Source organism: Grampus griseus (assembly GCF_964374135.1).
Source record: "Grampus griseus genome assembly, chromosome: 15".
Lineage (NCBI taxonomy): Eukaryota > Metazoa > Chordata > Mammalia > Artiodactyla > Delphinidae > Grampus > Grampus griseus.
Window position 1 is genome coordinate 30,551,237 of NC_139009.1, and position 27,680 is coordinate 30,578,916.

General features: G+C 39.2%; 1 protein-coding gene across 4 annotated transcripts in view; it reads right to left on the reverse strand.

Annotated features, from left to right (window-relative positions):
* The window catches only part of DHX57 (DExH-box helicase 57), a 56,935-nt gene extending 30,180 nt beyond the window's left edge, over positions 1 to 26,755 (reverse strand). The window contains exons 1-9 of one of the 4 annotated variants that reach the window (XM_082672277.1): positions 26,712 to 26,755; positions 16,511 to 16,728; positions 11,957 to 12,115; positions 10,761 to 10,943; positions 9,628 to 10,466; positions 7,677 to 7,855; positions 5,773 to 5,894; positions 4,276 to 4,471; positions 3,607 to 3,731 (exon numbers count right to left, since the gene is read on the reverse strand). In XM_082672277.1, coding sequence (XP_082528403.1) covers positions 3,607 to 3,731; positions 4,276 to 4,471; positions 5,773 to 5,894; positions 7,677 to 7,855; positions 9,628 to 10,466; positions 10,761 to 10,943; positions 11,957 to 12,115; positions 16,511 to 16,722 — 2,015 coding nt within the window. In that variant the 5' untranslated portion in view covers positions 16,723 to 16,728; positions 26,712 to 26,755. Of the gene's footprint in view, positions 1 to 3,606; positions 3,732 to 4,275; positions 4,472 to 5,772; positions 5,895 to 7,676; positions 7,856 to 9,627; positions 10,467 to 10,760; positions 10,947 to 11,956; positions 12,116 to 16,510; positions 16,729 to 26,484; positions 26,569 to 26,711 lie in introns of those variants that run through there. The other 3 variants (XM_082672275.1, XM_082672276.1, XM_082672278.1) reach the window with 3 other exon arrangements.
* Positions 26,756 to 27,680: the final 925 nt, after the last annotated feature.

Below are 27,680 nucleotides of genomic sequence, written 5' to 3' on the forward strand. Positions count from 1 at the left end.
TAACGAGGCCCTATGTGACATGATCTGTACCCTCACTGCTCATTTCCTGTCGCTCTCCCCCTTCATCACTTGGCTCCAGCCACACTGTCCTCCTTGCTGTCTTTGAGACATGGACCCCAGGTCCCTTGCACATGTTATTAATGTGCCTAGAAAGGGCTTCTCCCAGACATTCAAGAGGTAGCTCACTCACTCACTTTCTTTGAGTCTTTACTCAAAATGTACCTTTGCAGCTAGGCCTTCCCTGGCCACCATGTTTAAAATTTCAAATGTTCCCCTCCCTTGCATTTCATATTACCCTTTCTCTTCTTAGCACTTAACAAACATACTTTATATTTTACTTCTTTATCTTGCTTATTGTTGGGCTCTCTCACTAGAATATAAGCTCTATGAGGATGGGGATTTTGGTTATTTTGTTCTACAAGATACTACTCAGTACCTGGAGCACTGCCTGGGATATAGTAGGTGCTCAATAAATGTTTGTTGATTTACTAAGTGAATATATAATTTGTATTAGAAAAAAAAGTTCTGGAAATAAAAGTACCTATTTCTGACAAAGCAAGCATATATGTCAATGTACAGTAGGACATATCACCAATCTGATCACTGTAGTTATCTCTGGGGCAGGGACTGGGAATGGTTTGGGAGTGTTACAGGGGACTTTCACTTTATCTGTGTTGTTTGAATTTTTTTTTTTTTTTTTTGGCGGTACACGGGCCTCTCACTGTTGTGGCATCTCCTGTTGCGGAGCACAGCCTCCGGATGCACAGGCTCCGCGGCCTGTGGGATCTTCCCGGACAGGGGCACGAACCCGTGTCCCCTGCATCAGCAGGCGGACTCTCAACCACTGCGCCACCAGGGAAGCCCTTGTTTGAATTTTTAATGAGTATATTCTTGAACTACTTAGTTTTCTTTAATGAGCCAATTTAATTACATTTATGACTATTCTTTTTCTTTTTTAGGGAAAAGGAAAATAATATAACAATAGGTAAATGGTTAAGTAACTTATGGTACATCCACACGTTAGAATTTCCTCATGCAATTATTAGCAATAATTTCAAAGATAGTTCATGCTCTCATATTGAATATTAGACCACATGCAGCACACAACAGTATATAATCCCAATAGTGTTTGTGGAGATACATCTCTCTGCTAACTCCCAATATACTCCCAGAAGAAAACAGAACAAATTGTTAACATGTAATTAGCAATTCTATAAGGGACAGAAATTCTTCTTCTTGACATTTAATATTGCCTAAATGTGTTAGAATAATGTCATTATCTCTATGATCAGAAAATGTATTAAAAATTTTAAACAAATATAACTAAATTTTCTATATTCAACCTTTTATCTTATTTATTTTTTAACTGATCTTGGTTCCTAGATTTTACTTTCTTTTTTTAATCTTTAAATTTTATTTATCTTTTATACAGCACGTTCTCATTAGTTATCCATCTTATACATATTAGTGTATACATGTCAATCCCAATCTCCCAATTCATCACACCACCACCCCCTATTTTCTGCCTCTTTCAGTCAGAGCTAGCAAATATTCCCCTACTTTTTCTTATAATTTGTGTACTCCATTCCCAAAGACTGGTATTTGTAAATGCTCAAATCTCCCTTCTCCAGTGTGTAATTTATCTTTATTCGGATGTGAAAATACTTTGTTTTTAACTGTTGATATTCTATAGGTCATTAGGTTTTATAAAAATCTCTTTGAGAACATCATTGCAGCCAGGAACCAGATCCAGAGCTATCTTCCAGTTTCACTGAGTTTGTGGAAGTATAAATGTTATGAAACCCAAAGCTACTCTTTATGTTCAAAATTACATTGGATATAATTTCCCCTAAAATTAAAATTTTATTTTTATAATACAATCATTTAAATATTATTAGTTTGGCTGAATGTTTTATTTGATTCCCTCTTTTAGGTTGTTCAGTGATTCTGTTAAAATAAATTATTTCAAATGATCATTTCAAACATTTAGGTGCAAAGTGACATTATTTACCATTTATTTTTTTCCCCACTGTTTTCTGGAGTCTCTACGTAAAGATTATTTGCCCCTCAAAGACTTTCAGTGTTTTCTATATAGCTATTTAAAATTTATTATTGTCTTGTTCTAGGAAATATTTCCTTTTATTTTGATCTATTCTTTTTATTCTTTTTAAAATTTTTTTGCCACATCACGCCGCTTGCTTGCAGGATCTAAGTTCCCTGACCGGGGATCAAGTCCAGGGCCCCAGCAGTGAAAGCGCTGAGTATTAACCACTGGACCACCATGGAATTCCCTGATATATTCTTTTTATATAAAAATCTTTTTCTTTAGTGTCAAATTTCTTTATATTTCTTAATTACTACTATATTAGTGTATTTATTTCTTCTAACAAATAGTCTTCTGTTTACATGTCTTCCCCGTTCATTTTTTAAAAACTTTTTATCAGCAATAGCTGGGACCTCTTTTCATGTTTGTTTCTTTTTTTTTAGTTTTGCTATGATCTATTTTCTGCTTCTCTGTCAGCCCATCAACTTTACTTAGACTTTCTTCTTCTCAAGATATTAATAATAATATAGTCCTTTTTGGGAAAGCCTCATGATTTGCACAGGATCATCTCTCTTTTTCCCACCACTTTTTTACTACTTTAGAGCATGATCTACACGACAAACTATGATCAATGCCATCTATTTACCTGGCCCTTCATTTTAAAATATGGAGAATTTTGATTTTATACCTTGACCCTTTAATGACTTCTAATTCCATTAAGGTAAAATCCAAATGCTTTATTATTAATGGTGCATAGTCTCCTGCTTTTTTTAGCTGTCACTTTTCCCCTCATTCACTACATACCAGCTGCACACTGGCCTTCCTCCAGTTTTTGGACTCATGAAGCCCTTTACCACTGCAGAGTCCTTGCAAATGCTGACCTTGCCCTCATATATCTCATGAGGCTCCTTTTCATACTTCTGTTTTTAATTTAAATGTAATCTCTTCAGAGATATAATCTCTGATTATCTCGTGGCTCTCTCCCCCCAAACACAGCATCCTGTTTATTCCTTTATGGTACTTATTCCAATTTGTAGTTATTTACTTACTTGTTTATTTACCTATTCATTATTTGTTTTTCCTACCAGATCATAAGACATAAAGGGGAAACATATATGTTTGTTCACTGCAGTATCCCCAGCAATTAATAGGCCACTTGGCACTTAATGCAGGCTCAATAAATACATGAATGAATGTCAGGACTGAATGACTGACCAAATGCACAAAGAAGGAAGCACATATTGACCAATCCATCAGCTATAGCATGCATTACATCTGATATTCCTGCTAAGTACAGCACCCAGCTCAGCATGGTGCCTCTTATTAGACGATGTCCCTCTAATAGGATGACTCTTCCAGTGATGAACGTGTGCTCTCCTAGCATTTTTCGTGTCACAGACCCTGGAGACCAGGAAGGCAGTTCCTCTTCTCTAACTTAAGCCTTCCCTATGGCAATTACCATTACTAGCTCTAAGGAACTTAACTGGAAGCAGAATAAAATCCTTTCAGCCATGTCTTCATTTGACGTGTGTGTGTATTCATCTGTAAAATCTTTGCCTTACCTTTCTTCTGTCCTCTCATGGACTTCATCAACAATGATATGGGTGATTCCTTGTAGGGCTGTGTCCCCCTCTAGCCTTCTTAGCAGCACTCCTGTGGTGCAGTATAACAGTCTGGTGGCTGAGGACTTACACGTAAAAGGGCATAGAAAGCTTTAATGAACTTTCTGAAAAAAGGAAACACTTTCCTGGCAAAGCCATTTTTAATGGATAGGGATAAAGAATACTGAAAACACCAGCAGTTCTATTTTAATATAAACCAAGAAACTAAATGCATAGTTTCTTGCTGGCAACAACAAAAGCTTTTCTACTTTACATCAAACTTTTAAGACTCGTAGAAAGCATTCAAAAATTATTATAAAACATAAAAATAACAGTGAGTGATGAAATCAATTCTGAATTTGTTCATTCCATATTTGGTTAAATGGATAAAGTCCCAGTTTAGGAACAAAGCAGCACCTACTAGATCACTTCTGCCAATAAAGAATAGAAGGTCTTTACAGAGGAAATTAAGTACAGCCCAGAAAGAGTTTAAACCAAAATATTTCTAAAAGGACTTCAGCCCTATTGAAGTATATATTCCAACTTGCCCAGAACCTTCAGACCCCAAGGGTTCTTTATACTTGAAAATTGTAAATTTCTGTCATCAGGAAATAAGAAAAGCATACAAACCTTGACACTTTCTAACCGGATCTGGTATCCCACAGTCAGACCCACTCTCTCTGCTCTTTCTTTAGCAACGCGTTCGGCGACAGAGATCGCAGAGATTCGTCGGGGTTGGGTACAGATGATGTTAGCCACCTTCTCAGGTGGTCCGTTCAGAGAATCATCCAGAATAAACTGTGGAATCTGTGTGGTTTTCCCACATCTGTATGTCAAAACAAATAAGTCCTAAAATAAGAGTTTTCAAGTGCTCTAGTTAACTAAAGAAGCAATCATATCCAATGAGGAAAGTAAGAAGCTAATTAGAATAAAAGTTGTTCAGCTTCATCTATCTTCTAAACCTACCTACTGACTTATTACCTATAGCTGATAACTCCTAGGAATTTGCACTTAGGTTAACAGGGCAATCAAATAATAGTTCACTATTATTTGTAAAACTGGGACTACTGAATAAACATTAGGTTAAGCTCTATAAATGCCTTCAGGAATGTGAACTCTACATGTGAATCCTGAAGAAACAGGAATATTATCTTATGATTATTAAAATACTTTATATTTTTCCCATTGGTGTGGTATTGCTTTGGCTATACCAAAGTACTGACCGAGGTTTAAAAGATAAGAAACTGGAAGATACAAAGTTACTACTGTATCTGTGAGTCTGGGCACAAATGTAATTATTAAATTGAAGACCCTTGAATACAGAACTAGATTAAGCCTGCAACTTGTCCCTGCCAAATAGGTTTGGATAACATATGGAGAGTGTGGAACAGGAAAAATAATGTACCCTAAGTTGTTCTTAAACAAAAGCTTTAAGGAAATAAGAATAAATTTAGAAAATTCATTTCTGAAGTTTCAAGCTAAATGTTCTGGAACTGTCCTTAACATTTTAAAATGGGCCTTGTTAAAAGCCTTCAGCTAGGCCTTTTGCCTTAAAATTGTTTTAAGGCAGAGGTATACAATATCTATAAATTCCCAAATTTCTGGGCTTCCCTGGTGGCGCAGTGGTTAAGAATCCGCCTGCCAATGCAGGGGACATGGGTTCGTGCCCCGGTCCGGGAAGATCCCACATGCCGCAGAGCGGCTGGGCCCGTGAGCCACAACTACTGAGCCTGCGCGTCTGGAGCCTGTGCTCCGCAACGGGAGAGGCCACGACAGTGAGAGGCCCGTGCACCGCGATGAAGAGTGGCCCCCGCTCACTGCAGCTGGAGAAAGCCCTCGCACAGAAACAAAGACCCAACACTGCCGAAAATAAATATAAAATAAATAAATAATTTTTTTTAAAAAATCCTAAATTTCTGAGTTTTGTTTGTTTTTTTGTAATTTGGCTCTATAGGCTACAGTTGCCACATTATTTGCCTCTGTGAAATATTATTCAATATTTAACAGGAAAAAGCACAAATAACACCAGCAACTGTTTTTTTTTTTAAAGTAGAACTGGTGGTGGTAACCAGGGCACACACCGTATCTATAGATGAAAGCTGAATTAGAAATAAATCACATTCTTACCCAGTCATACCACTTATAACAAGCACTTGGTGCTTGCTCAACAGTTTAAGAATGTTTTCTCTTTCTTCCCAAGCAGGGAGTAATTGTCTTTCTTGCAGAATTGACTGGAACTGTCTGGAGGCCTAATAAAATAAAAGATAAGACATCAGTTTGGTTACTTTCAGTCACCTTTCACAAAGCTCTGAATGTGGAATCCCATAGTTAGACCTCCCCTTTCTGCTCTTTCTTCACCAATTTGTTTACAGACAGAAAGTGCAGATGTGTTGGGGGCTGGATGCTGGTGACTTTAGTCAGAAGGCTGTTCTGAGAATCAGCCAGAATAAGCTGTGGGATCTGTGTGGCTTTCCTACATCTGAATGAACTGAAGGATCTTATAAGAGAAATAACCCCTCTTAGCACCTATCCAGCTCTTTCTGTAAGTCTCTATACTAGCACTGTTCAACAGAACTTTCCGTGCTGATGGAAATGTTCTGTTTGCGTGGTCCAACATAGCAACCTCTGGCTACATGTGATTGTTGAGCACTTGAACTGTGATCAGTGCTGTCGAGGACCTGAATGTTTTATTTTATTTAATTTTAATAAATTTAGCTTTAAATAGCTACCCATGGCTAGGGGCTACCATACAAGACAGCATAGTTCTACACAGTATCAGATTTTTACCAAAATCACTAACGGTAATAGAACTCACTAAATGGTTCTTTTTTTTTAACATCTTAAATATATACAATTTTTATCTGTCGAGAATAAATAAATAAAAATAAACTGGTATGGATTTATAGATTTCTTTTTTTTAAATTCCTGGCTTATAATCCAATACTGTACATCCAATACCTACGATATAATCCAATTTATTTTGTTGCTCTCATTATTTCATTTTGGCTATTGGGAGCTTTTCCAGGTTGATTTCTGAGTCCTTCTGACATGCCCTCATCTTTTTTGTTTTGTTTTGTTTTGTTTCTGAATACTCCCTCATTTAAAGGGTTCTTTTTGGCCAATCACCACATCTATGTAACTCAGTTTGACATCTAATGGCCAATGCTATAAACATTGTACTGTAGGTTAAAACTGTGGATGTATTTTTGACTAATGTAAGAAATTTATACTAACATTTATATTAACATACACATTTTCTGCATGTAATTTTATCACCTCTAAACACACTGTTCAAACTGAATGTGTAATTTTTTATTTCCACCATCTTATTATTTATGGTGTGATTTTCTAGTCAATTTGACGTTCTATGGGTGTTGCGGTATATATGTACTAGTGTTATATATACTCTGTCAAAAATCAGAATCACAGAACTTTAGAATCGGAAGGGCCTTAGATAGCATCTAATCTAATCCCCAAACTCGTTAAGCAACTCGTCTTTATCCTCCATCCAACTCTGCCCTAATACTTCACTTATGAGTTCTTTTAAAATAATCTTATTTTTACCCCTGAATGGGGTAAAAACAACATGGACTTTGAAAACAGAGAGAATTAGCTTGAAACCCTGTGTTGCCACTTACCAGCTATGTGACCTTGGGCAAATTATTTATCCTGTGAGCCTTTGAAATGGGGTAAGAGTCCCTCCTTCTCCTTCTCCTTTTCTATAGTGTGATTTCTAATGTAAATCACAGTACTACTTTTCCTTTCACTTATCAGATTTCTATCATAGTAACAAAGCCACATGATTCTCAGAATATTTGGTATATATGTGTTTCATTTTCATCAGCCATTGGATTTTCCAAAACTATCTGGAACATGCATCCAAGTTTGCTATGGCATGCAGAAACTTTGCCCAATCAGAGTAAAAGAGAGCTGAGAGTATACCATGGAGAGTAGCCAAAGCTTCCTAATTCCCAATCCCTTCATCCATACATTAGGGAGGCAATGCTAGCCATTCTCTCAGAATACCCTACCTGTTTTATTCGGAACTGCTTGCAGATTTTGACATTCTCAGCATGTACTGATTTTGCCTGCCAGTCATATCTTTTGGAAATCTTTTTCTTAAGGTTGACATAGCTTTCATTCTCCACCATAACTGGTGCAGGACCTTCATCCTCATCTGTCTCCTCCTCAGGCTCTGATTCCTTTTCAACTTGAAGGGGATAAAAGGAAACGTTTTCGATATGGAGCCCTTTCTTTAGCAGGGAAAAGTCACTATCTAACAAAGTAACAACAACAAAAAAATCATAAAATGGAGAAAAAGTTAAAGCTTGAATAAAACAAGTTCATTCATTTCCACACTACTACTTCTACTGCTAAAGAACTTAAAATGCATCTCCAAATAAACTTTAATCAAGTGTCAGTGGCTCTGGTTAAATCAAAGTAAAAACAAAGAAAAGGGCTTCCCTGGTGGCGCACTGGTTGAGAGTCCGCCTGCCGATGCAGGGGACACGGGTTTGTGCCCCGGTCTGGGAAGATCCCACATGCCGCGGAGCGGCTGGGCCCGTGAGCCGTGGCCGCTGAGCCTGCGCGTCCAGAGCCTGTGCTCCGCAACGGAAGAGGCCACAACAGTGAGAGGCCCGCGTACCGCAAAAAAAAAAAACAAAAAACAAAAAACAAAATCATGCCCTGCCTTGTTAATCCAGTAGACTCTGTACATTCAGAAATTAACTGAAAGTTTCAAATATTTGCAAGTGTACCTACAATTCCATGACACAAAATAACCCAAATGTCTATCATATGATGAATCAATAAATGAAATGTGGTATGTCCATATAATGGAATAGTATTCAGTAATAAAAAGGAATGAAGTACTGATACATGCTACAACATGGATGAACCTTGAAAACATTATGCTAAGTGAAAGAAGCCAATCACAAAAAGCCACATATTTACTATATGATTCCATCTCCATGAAATGTCCAGAAAAGGCAAATCCACAGAGACAGAATATAGACTCACGGTTGTTAGGGGTTGGGGGAAGGGAGAAATGAGGAGTGACTTGCTAACAGGTGCAGAGTTTCTTTCTGGGGTGATGAAAACGTTCCAGAGTTAGACAGTGGTCATGGCTGCACAACTCTGTTAATATACTAAAAACCACTGAATTGTACACTTCAAAAGAGTAAATTTTATGGTGTGTAAATTATATCTTAATAAAGCGGTTATCTTAAAAAAAAAGTTCACCGACACACAGTTTGTCATTTCTTGAGGAATACATCTGAGTGCTAGAACTCGCGGCAGGCTGGGAGCGAGTCAAGGGGCCAGTGAGGGAACCTAGCCAGCTGTCCGGCATCCACATCTCGGTGCAGTTTCACTGTTCTCTACCTGTTGACATTTACCTAGGAACTCCTGGGAAATAATAAAACTTGCTGCTCTGAAAGAGAGGTGGCAAAAAATAAGAGAGATCCTACGGTGAACTTTGAAAGGGGGGTTACTTGTGATGTAAGACTCTGCATGGCACACTCGGATCTGGAGGAAGCCAGAGGCTCGTACAAACATTTCTCTATTTGAGGATTTAGGGACCCATAAAGAGAGACATCCCCTAATGACTTTTGGGGGTCTAGCATACTAAAAGCAGGAGGGTATGGATGGTGGTATAGAAAGAGAAGTATCTCTAAAAACTCATTTTAAAGTAATCCTATATACAATAACAGAAGTAATCACAGGAAACCAAATGGATTACACGAAACAGACTTTTCTGGAAGGATGCTTTAAGGTTCTTCCAGCCCTCGACTGCTAATAAACTTATACATCACTACAAACTTTCAATTCAGGGAGCCAAAACACAGTGACAGAATTAGGCCTTACAAGTAAAGTCAGGTCATAGCTCAGGGGAGATCCTACACCAGCCCTCAGAGCCTCTGATTGCCGTAATCCATCATTCCAAATCCCGCCTCCACAACACCTCATCAATGACTTACATACCTTCTGGAATTTGATTTGAAAGAAACGAATTACTTGGAATCACTGGTTTACGACAGACAGGATTATTTATTCTGGTCCCAGAGGATACTGGCAGAAAGTTCACAGGAGGGACACTGTACTTGTGATGGGTATATGTTAGTAACTTGGTTATTTCTGATTCTTCCTCTAAAAGGGTTATCAAAGAATATACAACAGGTTCTGAAGTTTCTGCAAATGTCAAGGCCTTGCCATAAAGGAACTCAGAAATATGTAAACGACAAGCCAGAGGTAGATTCTCATTGGTGGAATAAAATGCCACAAGGGGAGCTTGGTAGGGGTATTTGTGGTCTTTAGAAAATCGAATTTCAAGTTCGTATAAAAAAGATGCATCTCCGTCAGCATTTAGATGAGAATCATCTACACTTCTTTCTGCTCTTCCAGCAATTTGATTTGGGGACTCTTCGTGTTTGAATTTGCACTTTGATCCAAATTTGCAACTTCCTTTGAGGTAAAATTTACAGATTTCAAGCGACGTCTCCTGTATATTTTTGGTACATTCCTTTTGCTTGGATTTGCGGAATTTACTCGTCAAATACCCCAGTTCTAATCCAATGGTCCAGACTCTGTTCTGAATTCTTTCTATAAATTTTTCTCCACAGATTGACTTGAGAGCAAAGGCCTCTTCCTGTCGCTGCTCCACACACTCATCCAAGCTTATACGCGCAACGGCCTCAGAGACCTTCATCCTCTCTCCAAATGTCTCTGAAAAACACTGGGTGAGCAGATGTTCCAGTGATGCCCCCATGTCTCCATTGCAAATTCTCAGGGCTACCTGACAGTGCTCGGTGTTGAAACCATACCTGCCAAGTGAGAAGCATGACAAAGACGACTGAGTAATATCAAACCTCAAAAGAGAAATTCATTTAAATACATATATGGGAAGGCATAACTATACACAGGCAGGGTTTGTGTCTTGAAAAAGTGTACCTGATAATACTAACGCCTCCTTCATCTCCCTATCCTAAAAGAGAGGATACTGGGCGTATCAGGTACCACTGGAACGCACACAACACGAAAGTATTCGAGGAGTGGTAGGTGCGTTTATAATACACTTTCAGTTTCCTTCAATTTTCCCATAAATGATGAAAGCAAACCTGGAAAGTTTTTGCACTGCAAATGTTGAGACTGTAACTTCCGGATGATGAGGCTCCACCAGGCCTGAACCAGCACATTCCAAAGGATCTGAGTCGGGAACAAGGGAAGCTTCTCGTCCAGCTGACCAGTACTGCTCATCATCATAATCAGGCTCATCATCTTCTTCCTCCCCAGAAACACCTCTTCTGGCAAAAGTAACATTTTCATATATTAACTTCTACTTACCTCAAAGAAAAATTTAGTAAGAGTCTAAGAATTTAATTCAAGGAACCAAAGGACAGAGAATCCTGACCACTATTCAGTCACTGATTTATTTTTATTGACCTATTAATTTATATCTCGGCAAGTAACAGAATTTATTACCTGCCAGGTACTATGTTAAATGTTTTATATGTACTATCTCTTTGAAAATCTTCCCAATAACCCAGCCAGATTGGAATCTCTATTTTTTTTTTTTCAGATGATCAACTAAAATTTAAGAGAAGATTAGTAACTGCCAAAGGTTATAAAGTAAAGAGCAACTAGAGATTTTAACCAAGGTAGTCTGACCCAGAGTCTGTGTTCTTAACTACAGAAGCCTTGGCTATCCTCTCTCTCTTCTCATTTATAAAAACCATCGCTATTTTTTTTTTTTGCTTTGCTGCATAACCACCTTTCCTAAATTTAAGACAGATATGCAATTTGTAGATAGGATGGAAATTGAGCTGTTCATGACTGACCGTTCATTAATTCTGGCAAATGGAAAGGATTAACCTCTCCAACTGAAATCACAAAGCAAAACAGCCAAAAGTCTAAAACAATCTTTCTCTTAGGCAGATGGTCATGAGAAGTGTAATCATAAGACTTCATCTGATCAACTCAATATTTGCTCCTAGAACAATGCTTCTACTTGTTCACTACAAGGTTTTATTTGAAAGGTTATCAATAAAGCAACTACTGAATCCTTATTAGCACTGTCCTAGAAAAAGTAAAGATGAAAAGGCGATCTGTACCATTGCTCACAGATATTGCAAAACAAACTCACTCTAAAACTGTTGCTGAATAATTATTCTTGTATTTCTCTTGGCTCACTTTCAACTAGTTATACAGCCACTACAGGATCAGTACTGATACAGTATTCCAAAGACACACAGAGCCCTCACACTGCCAGTGCATCTTCCTCAATATAGTAGTTTACTGAAATAAGATAATTTACTCAGATCCAGCATCTGCATCTTGTTCTTGCAGGTCTCGGAGAAGAGCTTTCACTTTTTCTTGATTCTCAGAAGTCATATGTAGAGTCTGAAGGGGCGCTTTGGCTTCAGGCTTCCATTTGGGGTGTGCATCCCCTTTTCTCACGCTACTGTTACTAGGTCTGCAAAGGACACAAGAACAAAATTACACATTTATCCGTGAGCAGAACTTTTACACTCTCCTCAGGGTCCCCAAATATATATAACATGACTGGACTGTCAAATACCCTACAAAAGATGACAATGAATGTGAAGAGATTCTCTATTTTCTACAGTATTTACCAGATTTCATTATATTGAAACTGCTGGAGAAAAACCTGATTCGATGCTTCATCATTAAATCTGGCTTCACTAACTCAAGAGTCCTCTGGAGAAAGTAATGCTATGGTGACTCCTTCTGCACTAGTGGATGTTCAAAAGAAATGTGCTACATACAAAGAGTACATATTTCATTCTATTTGAGGTACTTGATCTGAAAACAACAGAGAGTCCTATCTTGTGAATATTAGGCATTATTATTATTATTTTTTTTTTTGCGGTACGCGGGCCTCTCACTGCTGTGGCCTCTCCCGTTGCGGAGCACAGGCTCCGGACGCGCAGGCTCAGCGGCCATGGCTCACGGGCCCAGCCGCTCCGTGGCATGTGGGATCCTCCCGGACCGGGACATGAACCCGTGTCCCCTGCATCGGCAGGCGGACTCTCAACCACTGTGCCACCAGGGAAGCCCTAGCCCTATTTTTGAAATATTTACCTAAATTATTATTTCCTGATTACAAAAATCATAATAATACATGTTCACTGTAGAAAAGTAGAGAACCAAGAAGAAAACAGAAGTCATCTTAAATCACATCATTCTTTTTCACATACATTTTTTATAAAATTGTACAGCACATATAATCTTTTATAATTTGCTTTATTTCCTTATCAAAATAAAACTGTCATTTCCCCCAAATTAAATATTTTCCTACAAGTTAACTTTTAAATGGTTACACATACATATAGAGGTACTAGAATTTATTTCACCAATCTTTTATTTTTGGAATTTAGATTTTTTTTTTTAGGGATACTTTTTAATATTTAAAACAATAATCAGCTCTAAAGTTTAACTTTACTCACTAAATTTCTTTTTTTCACTTGGCATGTTTCATTATAAATTTTCACAAATCTAGGGAAATGGCAGAAACTTTCTCTGCATTGAAAATCCAACATATTATTGAGACTTTGAAAAGAACCACACACTTACACTCGCAAAACTGGGTACCAAAGGAGAAAATAGAATAGACTGTTTTTTAACCACCTAGTTGCAACCTCTGAAAAGAAACGTTAGCCCAAATTCATCATTACCCCTTTTGGTTTCAAAAAATTTTTAATCTACAGAAATTAACACCATTTACCAAGATTCACCAATTGTTAACAATTGCCATACTTAAATGCACACACACATTATGCCCTTCTCTTATTTCTCTCTCTCCACACACACAGATGCATATATATATGCTCCCTCATATATGTACATGCATGCTCTGCTGAACCATCTGAATGTAAGTTGCAGGCATCACATTCACTCTTAAATACTTCAGCATGTTATTTCCTAAGAACAGAGACATACTTTTATATAACCACAGTACTCTTATCACTCACAAGATATTTTATATTGATATCATCTAATATATAATCCATATTCAAAGTTCCTAACTGCCTCAATCATGTCTTCTACAGATTTTCTTAATGAGTATCTAGTTTAAAATGACATTTAGTTAGCTGTTTTTCAAACTCCTTTAATTTAGAATAGTTCCCCCACCTATTTCCTGGCAGTGACTTTTTTGAAGCACTTAGGCTAGCTGTCTTGTAGAATTCTCACTATTTGGACTTGTCTGATTGTTTCCTCATGATTAGAAAAAAAAAAAGGGGGGGGTGGGGGGTGGGTAGGGGGAGAACTTCCATATGCTCCTATCTCATCTACCTCTTATTTGTAAACCCCTATACTTTGCCTTCCTTCCAGTTCCTAAGGATGAACCATCCTCGATCCTAAAGTCAGTCCCTCTGTATACTGTACACACAATCTCTTTAACCTCCTCAAGGAAATCATTCCAGCACTTATCCCTCCCTCTGCATCATCAGATCATCAGTTCTTCATTCTCCTTTGGATCATTTCCATCAGCTTACAGACATGCTATATAACATCTACCATCTTAAAAAAAAAATCTTCCCTTTGACTGCATATCCCTCTCAAGCTATTATCCTATCTCTCCTCCCTCCCCTGCCCTTTAGGGAAAAACTCCCTCAAAGGGTTATCTAAATCATTGTCTTTGTCACCACTTTCTTTCCTCTTCTCTCTGAAACACACTCCAATAGGGTTTTCTCCACACTAAGTATACTAAACCAAACAGCTCTCGTCAAGGTTGCCCATGCTATCCACATTGCCAAATCCAGTGGACAATTGTCAGAACACATTTTTCTTTTTTCTTTATATTGGCTGTGCCACGCAGCTTGTGGCATCTTAGTTCCCGACCAGGGATTGAACCTGGGACCACAGCAGTGAAAGTCCTAACCACTGGACCACCAGGGAACTCCCGGAACACATTTTTCTTGACCTATTAGAAGCATTTTTTATACAACTTGCGTATTCCCTTTAAGTATCCAATCCAATCTGATTGGATACTTCCCTTGAAAACACCTTCATTCCTTGACTTCCAGAAATAAGCTTAGTCTTCCTCCTACTTCACTGGCCACTCCTCAATCTACTTTGTCACATTTTCCTAATCTCTCTCAGTTCTAAAGCCTAGAGTGCCCCAGGGCTCAAAGTTCAGACCTCTTCTCTATATCCTATCTCATCCAGTCCCACAGCCTTAAAGCACATTTATTCCTAGAGGACTCATACATTTACTTCTCTAGCCTAGATCTTATTCTTGAACTCCAGACTTATATATTAAATTGCCTATGAAATTGCCACTTGGAGTGTACCTTCTAACTGGTCTTCCTGCTTCCAACCCATGTCCCCCTGTAGTCTATTCTCCACAGAACACACTGAGGCAGGGCCACTGAATACGGGTGCACAGACTATACACTATGCAAAGGGTCCTAAAGTAGGGAAGGAGGGGACAGCAAAAGATAAAATCCAGTCTATGCTCTGCTTGCCAAGACATCCATCCTGGAGCTATAACTGCCCAAAGAAAGGGGCACCATTTTCTAATTCACATGAAGGGATATACTGAATAGCAGTAACTCTGGCTAGAGTGATTGATGTCACACACTTGCCTCAAACCCTTCAATGGCTTCCCATTTTACTCAAAGCAAAGCCGAAGTCCTTATAATGGCCTTTTTGGCCATGGCACGTGACTTGGCTCAGTCCAGTTCAAGATGCTGACAACCTCACAGCTGGTGCTTGAAAGACAGAATTGTGGCACTTGAAAGAAGCACTTCAGGTAGATAAGGTGTATTTGAACATGTGATGACTGATATATACAGAACAGATGTTTTTGCTTTCCTTGACCTTTCCTGGTGGTAGCAGGGGTGAACTTTTTTGAGGTGCCAAATACCTGTGAGAACGTATGTCTGCCCCATTGAGAATGTCTGTAGAATTCAATTCCATTATTTAAAATAGTTTTTCTACTGACCAGCCCCAGCCTGAAGCTTGACACAGTAACTAGACTAGCTATTCTACAACTATCCTAAGACAACTTTCTCAACTGTGCTTTAATTTTCAAAGGTTATTTTAAAATCCCATTCTTTGAACTATTCTAAAGATTATATATTCCAAAGTATCCTTTTAAAAACTTGGTTTTATGTGCTTACGATTTTTTTCTATAAGAAATAATTTTAATGTTTATATCTGACCCCTTTGACAGAAAACAGATCAATGGATTCCTAAGGATCAGGGAGGAGTGTGTTGCAAAGGGCACGTGGGAGTTTTGAAGAGCTGTTTATGGCGATGATTGCATTTGTCAAATTTTAGGTTGAGTTTTACTGAACGTAAATTACACTTCAATGAACATGACTTTTAAAACTTAAAGAAAAACAAAAACAAACAAAATCCTTATAATGGCCTATAACATCCTATACAGTATAGTCTCTCGAATCTAACTGCCTATTTGGTTGATCTGGTTGGAAAATAGATAATTCATTAACTAGACAGATCGAGTATAGCCAGATCTCATTTGGAGACCTTCAAACTACAATGCCTAAGAAATACTTAAAATAATTTTCATCACCTTCACCATTTCCAATATTTACTTTCCTAGTAATACTGATTACCATAACAATATTATACTCAATTCACAGTGTCATGTGGAAGTTAAAGTTAACTTCAGATTTCAAAGCACCACCCCCATCCCCGGCCTAACAAAAGGTGTTATTTGCCATCATGCCTTTAGAAAAGGTTACAAAGAAGGGGCTTTAAAACAAGAGGAAGATAACTTGGCCAGAATTACTTGACATTTTCCCCCTTTGTCTTAGTCATCTGTTAGATCAGGAATTGATACTGTTTTCACATTTGAATATTCAAAGAGTATAATGACCTGGATGAATGCCTTGATTCACTGAAGATACAAAAGTCATCGCCATCATCCCAAATTCTACTTGAGGCCTTTCTATTGCCACCAATGCCACCGCCACCGCTGCCACCCCCATGAGATTTACTAGCATGACTTCTGCCTCCTCTTCCTCCTCTGGAAGACCCCTTTCCACCTCCTTTCCCTGGCTTGCCTTTTCTTCTTACTGAAGAACTCATTTTCACCTGCAAGAGAAAAAAGTAATACAGACATTATAAAAATCAGACAAGTATAATAATCCTTTGTTTGTCAAGTTATGGAAATAGCCTATTTTAAAGAAAAAGAGGAAAATGAATACTTTAAAAGGGCCAGTTTAGGACAAGCATGGATAAACTGCTTCACAAAAGATTTACAAGCATATCCCCCTCAGGATTAATATTTAGTGAGCGTCTCTGACAGACTTCTTAACCAGGATGTGCATCAGAAACACATGGAGAAGTTTCAAATCATACATAGGGTGTGTAGGGTCCAATGCTACGTTCTGATCTGGTTAGGTCTTGCATAGGGTTTAAAAAACTCTAGTTGAGAAGAGATGTTTTCATGTATTTAATACATAATTTGATAAGTAAAATTTATATTTACATATACACTTGCAGAAACACAGCCCTAGCTCAGAGACTTTGCCTGGGGGAAGTAAAACTGTAGAGTTTTGTATGCGATCAAAGTTAAGATGTTATCAGCTAAAAGATGTTTTATGTCAGTCTCATGGTAAAAAGCAAAAATACAAAACAAAACAAAACAAATTACACAGCAAAAATCTATAGTAGATACATAAAAGATAATGAGGAAGGAATCAAAGCATACCACTACAGAAAATCATCAAATCACAAAGGAAGACAGCAAGAGAGAAAGAAACAAAGGATCTATAAAACACCCAGGAAACAACAATCAAAATGGCAATAGTAAGCCCTTACCTATCAATAATTACTTCAAATGTAAATGGACTAAATTCTCCTATCAAAATACACAGAGTAGCCGAATGGATAAAAAAACAACACTTGGAACTTCCCTGGTGGCGCAGTGGTTAAGAATCCACCTGCCAATGCAGGGGACACAGGTTCGAGCCCTGGTCTGGGAAGATTCCATGTGCCGCAGAACAACTAAGCCCATGTGCCACAACTACTGAGTCTGTGCTCTAGAGCCCGCAAGCCACAACTACTGAGCCCATATGCTACAACTACTGAAGCCCTTGTGTCTAGAGCCTGTGCTACGCGACAAGAGAAGCCACTGCTATAAGAAGCCAACACACCACAACGAAGAGTAGACCCCGCTCACCGCAACTTGAGAAAGCCTGCATGCAGCAACAAAGACCCAATGCAGCCAAAAATAAATAAAAATAAATTTTAAAGTTAAAAAAAAAAAAAGACTCAACTACATGCTGCCTACAACAGAATCACTTCAGCTTTAAAGGCACACATAGACTGAAACTGAAGGTATGTAAAAGACAGTAAATGCACATGGAAACCAAAAGACAGCAGGGGGGCTTCCCTGGTGGCGCAGTGCTTGAGAGTCCGCCTGCCGATGCAGGGGACGCGGGTTTGTGCCCTGGTCCGGGAGGATCCCACGTGCCGTGGAGCAGCTGGGCCCGTGAGCCATGGCCGCTGAGCCTGCGTGTCCGGAGCCTGTGCTCCGCAGCAGGAGGGACCACAGTAGTGAGAGGCCCGCGTACCGCAAAAAAAAAAAAAAAAAAAAGACAGCAGGGGTAGCTATACTTAGACAAAATAGCCTTTAAGTCAAATACTGTAACAAGAGACAAAGAAGATCAACATATAACGATAAAGGGGTCAATTCATCAAGGGAATCTAACAATTGTAAGTATTTATGCTCCCAACATCAGAGCACCTAAATATATAAAGCAAATATTAACATAATTGAAGAGAGAAATAGACGGCAACACAAAAATAATAAGGGACTTTAATACCACACTTTCAACAATGGCAGATCATCCAGAAAGAAAAATCAGTAAAGAAATATTGGACTTGAACTATAATTTAAGCCAAATGGACCTAACAGACATACACAGAACATTCCATTCAAAGCAGGAGACTACATTTTCTTCTCAAATGCACATGGAATATTCTCCAGGATAGATCATATCTTAGGCTATAAAACAAGTCTTGACAAACTTAAGAAGATTGAAATCAGATCAAGCATCTTTTCTAACCACAATGGTATGAAACTAGAAATCAATAACAGAAGGAAAACTGGAAAACTCATAAATATGTGGACATTAAATAACATGATCCTGAACAACCAATGGGTCAAAGACAAAATCAAGAGGGAAATTTTAAAATATCTTTAAACAATTGAAAGTGGAAACACAACATACCAAAACTTATGGGATGCAGCAAAAGGAGTTTTAAGAGGACAGTTTAGAGCAATAAATGCCTACATTAAGAAAAAGAAAAGATCTCAAATAAACAATCTAAATTTACACCTCAAGGAACCAGAAAAAAGAAGAACAAACTAAGCCCAAACTAAGCCAAACTAACTACACCCAAACTAAGTCCAAAGTTAGTATTATGCATAATAGGAGCACCAGAAGGATAGTGGGGAGAGAGAGAGAGAAAAGAGCAGAAAAAATATTAAAAGAAATAACAGCAGAAGACTTCTCAAATTTATTAAAAGACAATAACCTACACAGCCAGGAAGCTCTAAGGAGTCCAAGTAGGATACACCCATAGATCCCTAAACAGACACAGTATGTAAAAATGCTGAAAGTTAAAGACAAGGAGAAATCTTGAAAGTATTTAGAGAAAAACAACTTGACACTTCCAGATATAAACCCAGTAAGATTAACAGATGACTTTCTGGCAGAAATGATGGAGGCCAGAAGGCAGTGACATAATACATTCAAAGGACTTAAAGAAAAGAACTGTCAACCAATAATCCTACATCCAGAAAAGGTATCTTTCAAGAATGAAGGTGAAATTAAAAGTTTCTCAGATAAAAGCAGAGAATTTGTCGACAGCAGACCTGATTTACAAAAATATACTAAAGGAAGCTCTTCTAGCTAAAGCAAGTGACCCTAGATGATAATTGGAATCCACACAAAAAACAAGGAGCACCAATCGTGTAATATGTACACCAATATGTACACCAATTGTGTAATTACAAAAAAACCCCCAAAAACAGAACCCCCCCTCAAAACCAACAAAACAGTGTAAATGTATATTTTTCTCCTTTCTTCATATAACCGAGTTAAAAAGCAATTGTATAAACTAGTATGTACATAATGTAGTATTGGACCTGTGATGTACAGAAATGTAATATATTTGCCAATAACGAACAAAGCAGATCAGTGGGAGCATAGTTGTATTGGGTTAAGAAAATGATTACAGATGGTAAAGTAATAACTGTAACAATGTACAGCTGGGGAAGCAACCTAAGTGTCCACTGACAGATGATCGGATAAAGAAGATGTGGTAATATATACACAATGGAATATTACTCAGCCATAAAAAAGAATGAAATAATGCCATTAGCAACAACAAGGATGGACCCAGAGATTATCATACTAAGTGAAGTAAGTCACACAGAGAAAGACAAGTATCATACGATATTGCTTTATAAGGAATCTAAAAAAAAATGATACAAATGAACTTATTTACAAAACAGAAATGGACTCACAGACATAAAAAATAAACTTATGGTTACCAAAGGGGGAAAGGGGGAGGGGTAAATTAGGAGTTTTGGATTAAAATATACACACTACTATATATAAAATAGATAAGCAATAAGGACCTATTTTATAGCACAGGGAACTATACTCAGTATCTTATAATAACCTATAATGGAAAAGAATCTAAAAAAAAATATAAATACACACACACACACACGTATAACTAAATCACTCTGCTGTACACCTGAAACTAACACAACATTTTAAATCAACTACATTTCAATTAAAAAAATAGAAAAGAATGTACAGTTGCATTTGTAATATTAATAGATGTAATATGTATAACAATAATACTGCAAAAAGGAGGGGAAAGGAACACAGCTGTATGAGAGTAACATTTCAATACACTACTAAAATTGAGCTAGTATAAATGTGAAGCTGGTTCTGATATGTCAAGATGTACAAGATAAACCTTTGGACAGTCACTAAAAAAAACAAAAACTCAAAAAAATATCGTGAAAAAAATCATTAAAGAAATTAAAATACTGAATTATAAAATGTTCATTTAATGATAATGCAAAAGAAAGCAGTAAAGTAGGAACAGAGAAACAAAATAGACAAGAGACATATAGACAACAAAAAGTAGAAGGGTAAATGTAAATTCCACTACACCAATAACATTAAATGTGAATGGATTGAACAATTCAATCAAAAGACAAATTATCAGACTGTATAAAAACAAGAATCAACTATATGCTATCACTTTAAATTCAAAGATACAAATAAATGAAAAGTAAAAGGATGGAAAAAGACAAATCATGCAAACGGCAACCACAAGAAAGTTGGAGTGACTATGCTAATATTAGACGAAATAGACTTTAAAGCAAAAAAATGTTGTTAGAGGGCTTCCCTGGTGGTGCAGTGGTTGAGAGTCCGCCTACCAATGCAGGGGACATGGGTTCGTGCCCCGGTCCGGGAAGATCCCACATGCCACGGAGCGGCTGGGCCTGTGAGCCATGGACGCTGAGCCTGCGCGTCAGGAGCCTGTGCTCCGCAACGGGAGAGGCCACAACAGTGAGAGGCCCGCGTACCGCAAAAAAAAAAAAAAAAAAAAAAAAATGTTGTTAGAGATAAAGAACATTTCATAATGATAAGAGAGTTAATCCATGAGGAAGATATTAACAATTACAAATATATTGCACCTAATAACACAGCACCAGAATACATAAAGCAACAATTGACAGAAATAAACAGAGAGGACTTCCATGGTGGCGCAGTGGGTAAGAATCCACCTGCCAATGCAGGGGACACAGGTTTGAGCCCTGGCCTAGGAAGATCCCACATGCCATGGAGCAACTAAGCCCGTGCACAACAACTACTGAGCCTCCATCCCACAACTATTGAAGCCCGTGTGCCCTAGAGCCCACGCAGTGCAACTACTGAGCCCATGCACAGCAACTACTGAAGCCCGCAAGCTCTAGGGCCTGCATGCTGCAAGTACTGAAGCCCGTGCACCTAGAGCCCGTGCTCCACAACAAGAGAAGCCACCGCAATGAGAAGCCCATGCACTGCAATGAAGAGTAACCCCTGCTCACTGCGACTAGAGAAAGCCTGCATGCAGCAACAAAGACCCAGTGCAGCCAAAAAAAAAGAAATAGACAGAGAAATAGACAATGCATAACAGTAGGAAACTTCAATACCCACTTTCAACAATGGTAAAGAACAACTACTGTAAGTCCCCTACATACGAACGAGTTCTGTTCTGAGAGCTCATTCGTAAGTCCAATTTGTTCCTAAGTCCAACAAAGTTAGCCTAGGTACCCAACTAACACAATCGGCTATATACTGCTGCTTTTACGCTTGCTCCTGGACATCCTGGGCTTGAAATAAAGATACTGTACTACTGTACTCTATACAGTACTGTACTATAAAGTACACAAAAGCACAACTACTTGTAGAGGATGCACACGTGACGATGTTTGCCAGACACATGAGCTAACTTATGTGATTGGACATGCAAACACATGTTCACATCTTTGAAACTTCACAACTTGAAGGTTCATATGTAGGGGACTTACTGTAGACAGAAGATCAATAAAGAAATAGAAGACTTGAAACACAGTATAAACCAACTAGACCTAAGAGACATCTATAGAACACTCTACCCAATAAAAATATACATTTTCCTTATGTATATAAGGAAACTTTTCCAGGACAGACTATATGTTAGGCTATAAAAAAAAACCTCAATAAATTTTAAAAGACAGAAATGATACAAAGTATGTTTTGCAACCACAGTGGAATGAAATCTGAAATCAAAAGCAGGGAAATATCTGGAAAATTCACAAACATGTAGAAATTAAACTAGGTCTCTTGATAGTCCTTTCTTCAAAATCCTTCATAATTATTCATATTTATTGTTTCTTTTATGTTTATCTTCCCGCCTCCCCAAAAGCTCTCTGAAGGCAAGGATTATGTCTATCTTGATTACCAATGTACCTCTAACACAGTGTCTGGCATATAGAAGAAATTCAATATGTATTTGAAGAATGGCTGAAGGTTGAATAAATGACTGATGTGAGAATGGAGATTCATTCATTTATTTATTCATTCCACAAATATTTATTAAGCACTTATTATGTGCCAAGTCCTAGGGATATAACAGCAAAGACAACAAAAATTCCTGCCTCATGAAGCTTATCTTCTACAGAGTAAGACAGACAATAACGAAATACATAATATCAGTTAAGTGCTACGAAGAAAATAAAAAACTCTGAGAGTGCTATTTTAGATAGAGCGGTTGAGTTAGAGCGGTCATCTTTCTGAGGTCATATTGAGCAGACACCTGAACATTCAGAAAATGAGTCATGAAATATTTGTGAAAAGTACATTGTAAGCAGAAGCAATAGTAGGTGAAAAGGGGCCAAGTCCAGAACATCTTCAATGCACTGGGCTGGATGAAGAGTAAGGAGTCTGGTGGGTCTGCAATATAGTGAGCAAACGAGATGAGGTCAGAAAGTAGATGGCCATGTAGGTCCTGGGAAGAACTTTGAATTTTATTCTAAATATAATAGAAAGTCACTAGAGAGCAGAAGCAAAAGCTTGGTACGACTGACTTAGGTTTTAAAACAATTACTCTAAAAAGGGAACCCTCCTACACTGTTGGTGGGAATGTAAATTGGTAGAGCCACTATGGAGAACAGCATGGAGGTTCCTTAAAAAACTAAAAATAGAGATACCATATGATCCCGCAATTCCACTCCTGGGCATATATCCATAGAAAAACATGGTTAGAAAGGATACAGGCACCCCAATGTTCACTGCAGCACTGTTTACAATAGCCAAGACATGAAAGCAACTTAAATGTCTATCGACAGATGAATGGATAAAGAAGATGTACACATAATGGAATATTACTCAGCCATTAAAAAGAATGAAATAATGTAGGGGACTCCCCTGGTGGTCCAGTGGTTAAGACTCCGTGCTCCTAACACAGGGGGCCTGAGTTCGATCCCTGGTCAGGGAACTAGATCCTGCATGCTGCAACTAAGAGCCCACATGTCACAGCTAAAGATCCCACATGCCGCAACTAAAGATCTCACATGCTGCAACGAAGATCCCATGTGCTACAACTAAGATCCAGCGCAGCAAAATAAATAAATAAATAAATATTTAAAAATAAAGAATGAATGAAATAATGCCATTTGCAGCAACATGGATGGACCTGGAGATTATCATACTAAGTGAAGTAAGTCAGACAGAGAAAGACAAATATATGATATGGCTTATATGCGGAATCTTAAAAAAAAAAAGATACCAATGAACTTATTTACAAAATAGAAACAGACTCACAGACTTAGAGAACATTGCAGACTTAGAGAACAAACTTACGGTTACCATGAGGGAAGGGTGGGGGGGAGGGATAGACTGGGAGCTTGGGATTGACATATACACACTGCTATATTTAAAATAGATAACCAGGGACTTCCCGGCGGTCCAGTGGTTGAGACTTCACCTTCCAATGCAGGGGGTGTGGGTTCAATCCCTGGTTGGGGAGCTAAGATCTCACATGCCTCGCAGCCAAAAAACCAAAACATAAAACAGAAGCGATATTGTAACAAATTCAATAAAGACTTTAAAAATGGTCCGTATCAATAAAATCTTTAAAAAATAAAATAAGATAAAATAGGTAACCAACAAGGACTTACTGTATAGCACAGAGAACTCTGCTCAATATCCTGTAATAACCTAAATGGGAAAAGAATTTGAAAAAGAATAGATACATGCATATATATATATATATATATATATATATAACTGAATCACTTTGCTGTACACCTGAAACTAACACAACATCAAATATATTTGTCAATCAAATATACTCCAATAGAAAATAAAAATTTTTTAAAACTTCAGATTAAAATTATCTAGAAAAAAAGTAAAAAAAAAAAAATTACTCTAGCTGTTTTGTGAAGAATAAAGTCTTTAGGGAGGTGAGGAGAATCAGGAGGCCAGTTAGAAACTACTGCAGTTGTTCAGTCTGGAGATAAAAAACAAAACAAACAAAAAAACCACAGTGAGATGGACTAGGGTGGGAGCAAGTGGAGCTGAAAAGTGGCCATAGATTCTCAATGTATTTTAACAGTAGATCAATTAGATGCAAGGTATGAGAAATAAGTGTCTAGAATTACTGTAAGATTTTAGGGCCTAGATTAACTAGGTGAATAGGGGTCCTGTGCTCAGCCATGTGATCAAAATGGGAATAGTGGGGAGGAAAAGATACAGGGAGTGTCACAAGTTCAGAATGAATGTTACATTTGAGATGTCTTCTAGATATTCAAATGGAGATATGTAGAAGGTATTAATAGTTGGAAATACAAGTCTGCATTGAGGGGAAAGGTAAGATTTTTCATTTACTTCTCTAAAACTCCTATAAGTTAAATATTATTTTCTATATTTTATAGCGGAGGAAACTAGAGAACAGATAAATTACATGACTTGCCTAATGTCGCCAACTATAGAAGCAAAGTCTGGAGCCAGGGTTTGAAACAATCCATTCAACTCCAAAGATGAAATTCTTTCCCCCATATTTCCCTCTTACCCCCCAAACATGTACTTTGTATCTTCAATTCAAAACTTAGTGTTGGGACTTCCCTGGTGGTCCAGTGATTAAGAATCCACCTTCCAGTGCAGGGCACATGGGTTCAATCCCTGATCAGGGAACTAAGATCCCACATGCCATGGGGCAACTAAGCCCACGTGCCACAACTACTGACCCCGCGCACTGCAACGAAATATCCCGCGTGCCACAACTAAGACCCGACGCAGCTAAATAAATAAATAAAACAAGAAAACAAAACAAAAAAACAAAACTTACTGTTAAGCCAGCCCCCCCCTTGATTTATGTCTGGGTCTTAATTTGTAAAGGTGACTGAGTGCTGACACAGAGAGATCAATACCACTGAAAGAAAAGTTTAATGTTACTTACAACTCCCCTAGAAAGGAGAGGCATGCCATGCCACGGTGGGCCACAGGGGGAAGCACCAGTGTCAGGAGGAGGCAGAAAGGAACAAGAGTAAGGCATAGGCTGTAGCCTTTCTTGGGTTTTCCACGGGAAAGGCGAGGCAGGGCAGGGTAATCAGTTTAGGATTGGCTAGTTTGAGTAATTCCCACAGACGCTGAGGCATAAGGTGCCTGGCCCCAGACTGATTTAGGGCAGGGGAACTACTAGCTTGGTGGTTAGACAAAGGAGGTGGTTGGAAGTAAGGATGCAGGACTGGTTGTTTTGCATATGAAAGGCGTGTTCACAGGTTAATTGTTAATTAGCTAGCCCTGGGAATGGCAGTTTCTTCCCGGCCAGGTAGGCCCACAAGACGCCAAAATCTGGGAAGATTCCAACAATCTTTGTTCACCGTGGACACAGGAACCTAAGTTTGGCTGGAAGAGTATCCTTTGTTTAATATCCAAGTTTGGCTCCCAGGAACAGAATCACCAAGCTGGGCGCTGAAAACTGACCACAAACCATTCCCCTCCCAGGCAAATCTCTGACTCACCCCATATATCCAGCTCCTTGCAGATACCCAGACCTGGTACCTTTCTTCCAGCATACATCGCAGCAAATCCTTTCCCCAGATAGCCACCCAGTGGAGATGGAGACAGAGACAGGAAACGAAACCTGAGCCCCTCCAATCCCACCCTTTATCCGGCTCCGAGTCTGAATTCAGCTCCCCCCGCCTCCAGCCTGAGCGTGGACAGCCTCAGCTGCCGACCCCCGCCAGGCCCGGTCTCAGGGCCTGGGATCCTAATGCTCCAGACTCACCGGCCCCTGCCAGACAGGCTGTATCCCACCGGGCCGGGAGGCGCCTCAGACCCTGACCACTCCGGGATAGGGAGTTGGTAGAAGGGTCCGCACACTGACTACTGGGGCGACGCGCAGACCACGCACACGGTAATACATCCCTCATACGCGGCAGGGGAGGCCGCCCCGGGCTCGCAGCGCTGCTTCCCGTGGCGTCTGTTAGGACGCGGCGCCCACCGGGATCTCACCTGGAGCGGCTCCGCAGCGGCCCAGCTGCAGCGGCCCAGCCCTGGCGCCTTCTGATTCGCTCAACCTCGGGCCTTTGCCTATTCGCTTCCGGGTGAGAGGTGCCTGGTCGCCCTAGCAACCAAGTCGCAGTCTGCGCTGAGCTACTGTTTCCTTCCCTCCAGGCCACAGAGCTGGCGGCCCAGGGGGAATCGCAGAGTCCAGAAAATCTCTCCAGCACCCCTTTGTCAAGTGAGTGTCCCATCCTCCCAACGCCCCTTTAAGTAGAGCTCGCACTGAGCCGGAGCCGGCCCCTGGCAACTCCGGTACAGGTGTGACATATTTCCTGAGCGTGGTGGGATGGGGGCGCGGAGAACCCGTGCTGTGGGAATCTGGAGACCTGGATTCTAGCTCTCATTCGGCCGTCGATTCGCTGTTGTGACACCTTAGGGAAGTGCCAACGTCTCTGGTTTCAGTTTCCTCTCTGTTGCCAGTCTCGATCTCTTTGGTTCCCTCCCTCTAGCTCTAACAGTCCAAAGTTTCGGATGTGGAACCATTTAAGGGCAATTGAAATAGTTCGGTTTCTTGTATGATCACGTTTAGTAAGGCTTTAGCGAATGCTTCCCAAGTGCCACTCATTCACTAAACTTTCAGTTCCTACCAGTTAGTACTAAGCACTGAGCTGGACACTAGGGTGGGAAAAGAGATTTAACTAATCCGTGATCCTGACCCAGAGGAGTGGAGTGTGAGAAGGGACTCCGGCACAAAAGCGTTATTTTAATAGGGCCCTAAGTACTACATTAGGGATAGACCTCCTGGGGGCTCCTGGAGGAGACTGGGGGTGAGGGGAGATATGAAAGGCCTTGTCAGGTGATATCTGTTTTCCTTTATGCCTCTTTCCGGGAAAAATTTTCAACCTTGTGTTCCAGTTCACTAATTTACTTTTCAACGGTATTCATTCTGCTATTCAGCCCTTCTAAAGAGGTTTATTT